Source organism: Branchiostoma floridae, chromosome 2 (genome assembly GCF_000003815.2).
Source record: "Branchiostoma floridae strain S238N-H82 chromosome 2, Bfl_VNyyK, whole genome shotgun sequence".
Lineage (NCBI taxonomy): Eukaryota > Metazoa > Chordata > Leptocardii > Amphioxiformes > Branchiostomatidae > Branchiostoma > Branchiostoma floridae.
In genome coordinates, this window is record NC_049980.1 from 35,019,977 (window position 1) to 35,029,114 (window position 9,138).

Here is a 9,138-nt window from a genome sequence, read left to right on the forward strand (position 1 = left end):
TCTTAAGTGATCTTTTCCTGGGCTTGTTTTATGTGTGTTTTCAGGAACTACAGAGTTATAGAATGACACCCCCATATGGTATGTAGAGTATTCCAGCATGCCTGGTTACTTCCTGGTGATACGATAAACATTGCATGGACATACATGGAAACACTTTGGAACAAACATTTATTCCTGGCACAGATAATAAATGTCAAACACCTTAGCCCACATAATTTCCTGGAGATTTGTGTCCTGCAAACTGTGCTGTAATTATCAGGAATCTTTTGTCATGTTTCATGTTTGACTGTTTGAATTTTGCGGGTTGCAGGAGAAGAGTAAGAGTTTTAAGGAGAAGTTGCAGGCGATCCAAGACGTCTGCCAGACGGTTCAGAACGGGCTGGACGAGGTCGCGAGTCTCGGAGAGAGTGTCAAAAAGTAAGCAACACCACTTTCATTTTCACTTTCACTTTCCACAGGGTAGCTGTTACTGACAAGTCTGTGAGAGTGTCAAAAAGTAAGCTCTTACTGAAGGCAAGATGTACTGTAAAAACTTAGAAAAGCTGACCCAACAAAGTGCTATCATTGGTTGAACTATCAAAATTGCACCTTACAACATTGTTTGTCATGTATGGTCCACCAAATGTGCTCAAAAGTTGTTGCAGTGTTTTTTCTGGTCACCAAATGTTTTTTTAAACGTTTCTCAGGTAGCAGATGTGATGATTACAGAGGTTTCCTGCTTGTGTGTTTTCAGTGCTTTTAACTGGACGGATCCGTTCCTGTGTTTTCAGTGCTTTTAACTGGACGGTTCCGTTCCTGTGTTTTCAGTGCTTTTAACTGGACGGTTCCGTTCCTGTGTTTTCAGTGCTTTTAACTGGACGGTTCCGTTCCTGTCGTGGCTAGCCGTCATCACGCTGGCCATCGCAACTGTCGTCCTCTACTTCATCCCCCTCAGATACCTGGTCCTGGTATGGGGTACGTATCTTACCCTGACGTGTGGGGCACGTATATAACACGTATGGTTGGGTGATGTGTGTGTGTGTGTGTGTGTGTGTGTACATGTTTATTTGTATGTACGTGTGTGTGTGTGTGTGTGTGAGTGTGCCGCTGCGTACATGTTTATTTGTATGTACGTGTGTGTGTGTGTGTGTGTGTGTGTGTGCCAGTGTGTCTGCGCGTGTGTGTGTACATGTGTGTGTGTGAGTGTGCGTACATGTTTATTTGTATGTACGTGTGTGTGTTTACATGTTTATTTGTATGTACGTGTGTGAGTGTGTGTGTGCGTGCATGTTTATTTGTATGTATGTGTGTGTGTGTGTGTGCATGTGTGTGTGTGTGTGTGTGTGCATGTGTGTGTGTGTGTGTGTGTGTGCATGTGTGTGTGTGAGTGTACATGTTTATTTGTATGTACGTATGTGTGTGTGTTTGTGTGTGTACATGTTTATTTGTATGTGTGAGTGTGTGTTTGTGTGTGTACATGTTTATTTGTATGTATGTGTGAGTGTGTGTGAGTGTGTGTGAGTGTGTGTGTGCACATGTTTATTTGTATGTATGTGTGAGTGTGTGTGAGTGTGTGTGAGTGTGTGTGTGCACATGTTTATTTGTATGTACGTGTGTGTGTGTGAGTGTGTGTGTGCACATGTTTATTTGTGTGTACGTGTGAGTGTGTGAGTGTGTGTGTGCACATGTTTATTTGTATGTACGTGTGAGTGTGAAAATGAAGCCAATTTCTCTGCAAACATGTCAATATTTACCTGTAGCCTGAAGACAACCCTGCCCTTATTCCGTGTGGCCCTCTGCAGGTATCAACAAGTTTACAAAGAAGCTACGGAACCCTAATGCCATTCCTAACAACGAACTTCTGGACTTCCTGTCCAGGGTGCCGTCAGACGAGGAGCTGGTGAGTCAGCAGGTTGTTTCTCTGACTCGGCGCTTTTGAAGTGTGTACATCTGATTCAGTATCGAACATCTAAAGAGAGGAGAAGAAGCCAAACCTCATTATGTATTTAGTTTAAGAACCCACTTTTTGAATTTACTATAAGTCCTTTAACTATATTGAGATTTACTATGTAGATAGAAGTCCTTTCACGCAGATTCAGTATAAGGGGTTAAAGTCTATTTTTCTGGCCCCACAGATTAAGTATTTATTTATTCTACAGATTGAGAATAAGAAGTTAAAGTCTTTTCTCCACAGATTGAGTATTTATTTATTTATTTATCTATTTTACAGATTGAGTATTTATTTATTTATTTTCCAGATCGAGTGTTTATTTATTTATTTATTTTCCAGATCGATTGCAAGGAGCTGAAGTCTGACGACACCCAGCAACCCTCCCCCAAGAAGAAGAAAACCAGCTGATGAGTCAGGAACGTCCGCCAAGAGCTTCTCTGCCAACTTGCACTGCTGCACGGTTTCCATGGTTACCATGCGCTGCTGCACCGTTACTATGGTTACTATGCACTGCTGCCTGGTTGCCATGGTTACAACAGTTGCCATGGTTACCATGCTGCACCAGTCGCTACACAAATATCTCACACTTAAAAATTCCTTGCACACTAGCTACAAGTGTACACTGCTATTGGCCTGTGGAATACAGATCTATAGAAAGGTTGGTAGAGCTGACAGCAGTGCATCATTATAAGAGTTTCAGCCCTGTTACCGTTCTGCACCTAAAGCCTTGCATGGCAGACTGGCACGAGCATGTTCATAGTGAGACTGCCGACATGACTTTTATCCATTACCTGCTGCTGACTGCCTATGTGTAGCACGCATGTGGGTATGACTGCCTATGTGTAGCACACATGTAGGTATGAGTGCCTATGTGTAGCACACATGTAGGTAAGAGTGCCTATGTGTAGCACACATGTAGGTATGAGGGCCTATGTGTAGCACACATGTAGGTGTGAGTGCCTATGTGTAGCACACATGTAGGTATGAGTGCCTATGTGTAGCACACATGTAGGTATGACTGCCTATGTGTAGCACACATGTAGGTACGAGTGCCTATGTGTAGCACACATGTAGGTATGAGTGCCTATGTGTAGCACACATGTAGGTACGAGTGCCTATGTGTAGCACACATGTAGGTATGGGTGCCTATGTGTACCACACATGTAGGTATGACTGCCTATGTGTAGCACACATGTAGGTACGAGTGCCTATGTGTAGCACACATGTAGGTATGAGTGCCTATGTGTAGCACACATGTAGGTACGAGTGCCTATGTGTAGCACACATGTAGGTATGAGTGCCTATGTGTAGCACACATGTAGGTACGAGTGCCTATGTGTAGCACACATGTAGGTATGAGTGCCTATGTGTAGCACACATGTAGGTATGAGTGCCTATGTGTAGCACACATGTAGGTATGACTGCCTATGTGTAGCACACATGTAGGTATGACTGCCTATGTGTAGCACACATGTAGGTATGACTGCCTATGTGTAGCACACATGTAGGTATGAGTGCCTATGTGTAGCACACATGTAGGTAAGAGTGCCTATGTGTAGCACACATGTAGGTGAGTAACCTTTGTGTAGCACACATGTAGGTATGAGTGCCTATGTGTAGCACACATGTAGGTATGAGTGCTTATGTGTAGCACACATGTAGGTAAGAGTGCCTATGTGTAGCACACATGTAGGCATGAGTGCCTATGTGTAGCACACATATAGGTATGACATGATTTGCCTTTAATGCAGTAAAACATTCTAAGTGTAGCAGCACAAGCTGGCATTAGGACTGTTGTATTGAGCTGTAGGGTTATAGATAAAGTTGTGTATAGACTACTTCTCGAATTTTTAACTTTCAAATTGATTTGACCAGAGACAGAATTTTATGGCAATGTCGACATTACTATAAAAAGCAATATGTCACACCAATGAGAACCACATAACCAGTGTAGACTGCATTATGATAGTAGAACACAACCAGCAGAGTAGGACAGACTTGCTGTTTGATTTGTGTGTAGATTTTAGACCCATTAGAGCCGTTTATCTTTAATGTGGAAAGTTTAAGTTTTAGTGACGAAATGTTTATAGAATATTTGTGTCAGCTCTTCTCCAAAAACTATAGAATATTAACTTTCTCTTAATGTTATAAAGCAGAAGTTATCTATTTTTTTTATTGCCACGTTATGAATGATTCATACACTACAAAAATCTCATATCTGATTGCATGTCACGAATGTTTTGCCATTTTGCAACCCCAAATAGCCTCTACCTCTTTCCAAGAGTTGTAAGATTATTATTTCATGCCATATTCCTGTGTTATTTTAGCAGCAATGCAATAGTAAGTATATAAGCCAGATAGGTACATTTGTAGCCTTGTAGCTTGCAATATGAAACATTTGTTTTAAAACTGTTAACTTATATATATATTATTTGAATTATAGAATAGTTTTATTTTGCGACAGAGTTAGTGGCTGGCCGCTTTACGTAGTCCTTACGACCTTCAGCAGACCCGAAGGTCGTCGACAATGTCTCCATTTTTGTTCCTCCATTTCCACATCTCTACAAGTTTCTTCCAAAGACTTCCAGAAAAGTAGAACCAGCTTCGCACGAGTGTAAATACCTCCCGGTGACCAGATGAGCGTTTCTCGGCCATCTTTTGTCCCTGTAAATAGAACCGGCTGGCGACGAATCTGAACCGGCTGGCGACGAATTTGAACCGGCTGCGACGAATCTGTACATTTTGACTTGAGCTGCATGAACAGAATCTATCCTGAAGCTGAGGAGCTGTTTGTATCGCTGCCTGCTGTTTACCTGCGGGTCTGTGGCCACGCAAAAGGGCTGGCTCTGCAGAATGGAATGGAATGGCAGTTTTGGGAGTGGCAGCAGAGTTTAAGGGGGGGGGGGGTCATCAAACTTTAGGGGGGGGGGCAGCAGACAGCCTCTACATTTCCCAGTGGGCTGTTTGAACCAACAGGAATGTTTGATATCTAGTTACAAAAATTTTCATGAGCTTGATGATAATTGCAAAATTTGATGTTTCCAGAGAAAGTCTTAATGAGTACGAAGGTGTGTTGAGGATAGCACTTCATGCTAAGTTGTGTCTAAGGTCTCTTTCACCTTAACAACCTATGGACAAACATTGTTTGAGACCATGATAGTACTGGAAAGAGTTTTAGAAGGAATGTCACCAAGCACCACTGTGTGGGAAGGGTTTTAGGATATTGAAGTTTCCATAGCTAAGTGTTGGATTATGTAGTGCTCCGTGGATTGAACATTTATGAGATGAGAAGTTTTATGATAATTGTAAGTTTTATGATAATCGTGTGTTTGTACTTGTCTTTGTCAGACCTTTGCATATGCAATAAATGTGATACTGCCTTTCTTATGCAAGAAATGAAATAAATTCTATCAGTTTCCAGTAAAGTTGCCTGTGTTCCATGTGTGATGTTTGGGTGTGTTCAGGATTGTTTCTTACATAAATGCTCCCTGTCCAGTATATCATTGATAATGCCCCTCCCCCAAACTTGTCCCTGGTGCTGAACACCATCTACACACACACACAAACCTGTCCCTGGTGCTGAACACCATCCACACACACACACACACACACACAAACCTGTCCCTGGTGCTGAACACCATCCACACACACAAACCTGTCCCTGGTGCTGAACACCATCCACACACACACACACACACAAACCTGTCCCTGGTGCTGAACACCATCTACACACACAAACCTGTCCCTGGTGCTGAACACCATCCACACACACACACCTGTCTCTGGTGCTGAACACCATCCACACACACACACACACACACACCTATCCCTGGTGCTGAACACCATCCACACACACACACACAAACCTGTCCCTGGTGCTGAACACCATCCGCACACACACACACAAACCAGTCCCTGGTGCTGAACACCATCCACACACACAAACCTGTCCCTGAACACCACACACACACACAAACCTGCCCCTGGTGCTGAACAGCATCCACACAAACACACCTGTCCCTGGTGCTGAACACGATCCACACAAACACACCTGTCCCTGGTGCTGAACACCATCTACACACAAACCTGTCCCTGGTGCTGAACACCATCTACACACACACAAACCTGTCCCTGGTGCTGAACAACATACACACACACAAACTTGTCCCTGGTGCTGAACAACATACACACACACAAACTTGTCCCTGGTGCTGAACACCATCCACACACACACACAAACCTGTCCCTGGTGCTGAACACCATCCACACACACACACACACCTGTCCCTGAGCACTATCCATGCACACACACACACACACACAAACCTGGTGCTGAACACCACACACACACACACAAACCTGTCCCTGGTGCTGAACACCATCCACACACACAAACCTGGCCTTGGTCTTGAACCCCATGGGCAAAGACATAGCTTTTCTCTGGTACTGAACACCACACACATATTGTCTCTTTCCTGACCCCTAAGTTGGATTCTATTTGTCTGTAGAAGGCTCCTTTGATGAAAGTTCCTTTGATGTGTACCTGAATGAATACTGAATTTGCAGAGGTTCAATCTCTGCATACAATGAACACAAATCAAGTTTTTGTTACAAATAAATGTTTATTACAAGGATAGTTGTTCATTTCTCTGTAGTCAAATCTACCAAATTTTACCCCTGCCTCTACAGAAGGAACTAAATCTACAATAATGATAACCGCCAGATTAAGCTTTACTAACATCATTACTCCATACCATAATTCTTATAGCACATGGAGAAGCTGGATGAAGCTACAACAGAAATCACCGCTAGTTAAAAGGTCACGTCAGGAAATACTGCCGTATGAACAGCAACTCTGGCTGCTGTATATATTATAAAAAGGCACATGATGGTTTAATGTCATAACATGACTTAAATTTCTCTTGGGATCATATTTACCAGATTTCACCTGCCCTACAATGTAACCATCGATAGTCAATGGTCCTGTCTACTCCATATTTCACATTGTTTTGCTGACATGATTTTACCATCGAGACTAGAGCAGGTAACAGTAGTTACAATACAGGTGAGAACGAAACATGGTTGAGGGGGGGGGGGGACCGCAGCAAGGATCAGCTTCGGTTAGGGGTGCCTGAGTATTCGTACAAGTGTTACAGAATACATACAATCCACTGCTAAGATTGCAAATCTTACAGAATTCACATTTTAAATACATCGATCCATGCTAATTTGTCGGGCTAACGCTTATTTAATAGTCGTGGATTGTATGAATAATGTATAAAGCAGAACAAGAACGAATACTTTTGCACCCGTCAGTGCAGCTTATAAAAGGTCCTGCAGAGTCACCAGGAAAGGTGCCCACTCAGCAGTCCTGTGCCACCGGTATATAATGTTATATAAACAACAGTGACACAAAAGCACAAGTTGCAGCCATGTGAAAACCCGCCATGTTTCACCTGGAATATTCTCACACTGCTTCATAATTACCATGTAGAGCTTCAGATTCTTATTCATGTACCTCATTTGCTGCAGAAAGGCCAGTAATTTATACATGTCTAAACATTGCCACATGTGATTACTAGCGTCGTACATTCGGGACTGTAGAGTCTGATATTCAGTGCGCTGGGCAGGCAGGAGGCAGGAATACTGTAGGTTTTGATGCACCAGCGCACCAAGTAAAATATTTGTGTAGAGTAACGTACATAAAAGCACCACTGTACAGCATATTCTCAATGGGTCTCACAAAAAAGAATGAAGCCTTCTCACATCCCTTGTTAAAACTTAGCCATTAGAATTCCATTTTCTATCTTTGAAGACCAGCATGATCATAATTAGAATGAGCAGCTAAAATGTTTCTGTGCACCTTAAGTTTCAGGTCAGGTGCCACTGCACACACTCCCCAAAATGAGTTTCCAGACATGAGCTGCTACAAGTGATTCAGGCTGTACCACTGGAATGTACTGTACACACAAATAGGCATGGAGCAGTTTGCAGTAGGTATGTACACTAGCTAGGAACATGTCATATGGTGAAGGCAAACCTTCCTTAAAACGTGTAGTTTCTACAACAATTCGTGCCTTTCTGTTACAGTCCTATACCATTTTCCCAGCTAGTCTCAATGTTAAATTAGTTATCATCTGTACGTAGTTTTCTGGCACATTCTGCTTATCATTAATATGTAGTAGCCAGTCTTCACCCCACAGCGTGAAAGCGAGGCTTCTATCACACAGCACCGGGTAGGTGTGCTGTACAGCAGCACAACAGTACCGGGTAGGTGTGCTGTAATGCAGCACAACAGTACCGGGTAGGTGTGCTGTAATGCAGCACAACAGTACCGGGTAGGTGTGCTGTAATGCAGCACAACAGTACCGGGTAGGTGTGCTGTATTGCAGCAAGAGCCTGACAACTGCACAGTAGAAAACAAGCAGGGATTTTCCTCATATGACTGAGGCATAATTTCTGCACATTCACATTGCTGAAGACAACTCCCACCGATTTAACCATTAATATAGACAAATGTGTCGAACTGAACGGCAACAGTTTGTCTCCGCGCTGCATTGCTTGTTGATGGACATGCAAGACAACATTGATGTTGGTACAAAATACTCTTCCTTCTCCCAGATGAGTGTACAATGCAAAACCTGTCCACTTCCACCAGCAACATTAATACACATGGAGGGTCTTAGACACACTCTGAACTTTTCTATCAGTGTTTAGAAGATTTTGGAGTCTCTGTAAAAATCCCAAGCCTAACTTTTTACTGGAAGTTGATAATCTTGTGGTAAATGGTGGTTGGTGTTAAATACTGCCTTCCCGGCCCCTTGCTGTAGACAGTCATATTGAAATTGATTACCATAACACAAAAACATATAATCATATATACAGAACTATGGAAGCTAGTTGGGTGATTGGCTATTTCCCTTCTAAAACATGTCTCTATGCAGCTTCACTTTTTAGTATGGCGATTTTTGCATAAATTTTGACTACAAAATGGTTAAATAATTCCCTCTTTATGCCACATATAACGCTACCTGTGTTACACCTGTCCAGTAGAAATGGATAATCATAACTGACATATGAGTCACTGTTTCAAAAGGCACATAATATATAAAAATGATAACAAAGCATAACATGCATTTCTGTTAGAAATAGAATACTATAACAACTACGACTACTAATTTATATAATACACAGTGCTACAACCCTGA

The 9,138-nt window shown here is 42.4% G+C and overlaps 1 protein-coding gene across 10 annotated transcripts in view; it reads left to right on the top strand.

Annotated features, from left to right (window-relative positions):
• LOC118407175 (multiple C2 and transmembrane domain-containing protein 1-like) overlaps nt 1-4,278 on the top strand; it is a 101,150-nt gene extending 96,872 nt beyond the window's left edge. For 7 of the 10 annotated variants that reach the window (XM_035807664.1, XM_035807600.1, XM_035807629.1 and 4 more), the window contains 5 exons: nt 311-417; nt 845-954; nt 1,782-1,879; nt 2,270-3,500; nt 3,531-4,278. In XM_035807664.1, the coding sequence (XP_035663557.1) occupies nt 311-417; nt 845-954; nt 1,782-1,879; nt 2,270-2,338 (384 nt within the window). In that variant the 3' untranslated portion in view covers nt 2,339-3,500; nt 3,531-4,278. The remainder of the gene's footprint in view (nt 1-310; nt 418-844; nt 955-1,781; nt 1,880-2,269; nt 3,501-3,530) is intronic. The other 3 variants (XM_035807614.1, XM_035807607.1, XM_035807621.1) reach the window with 3 other exon arrangements.
• Nucleotides 4,279-9,138: the final 4,860 nt, after the last annotated feature.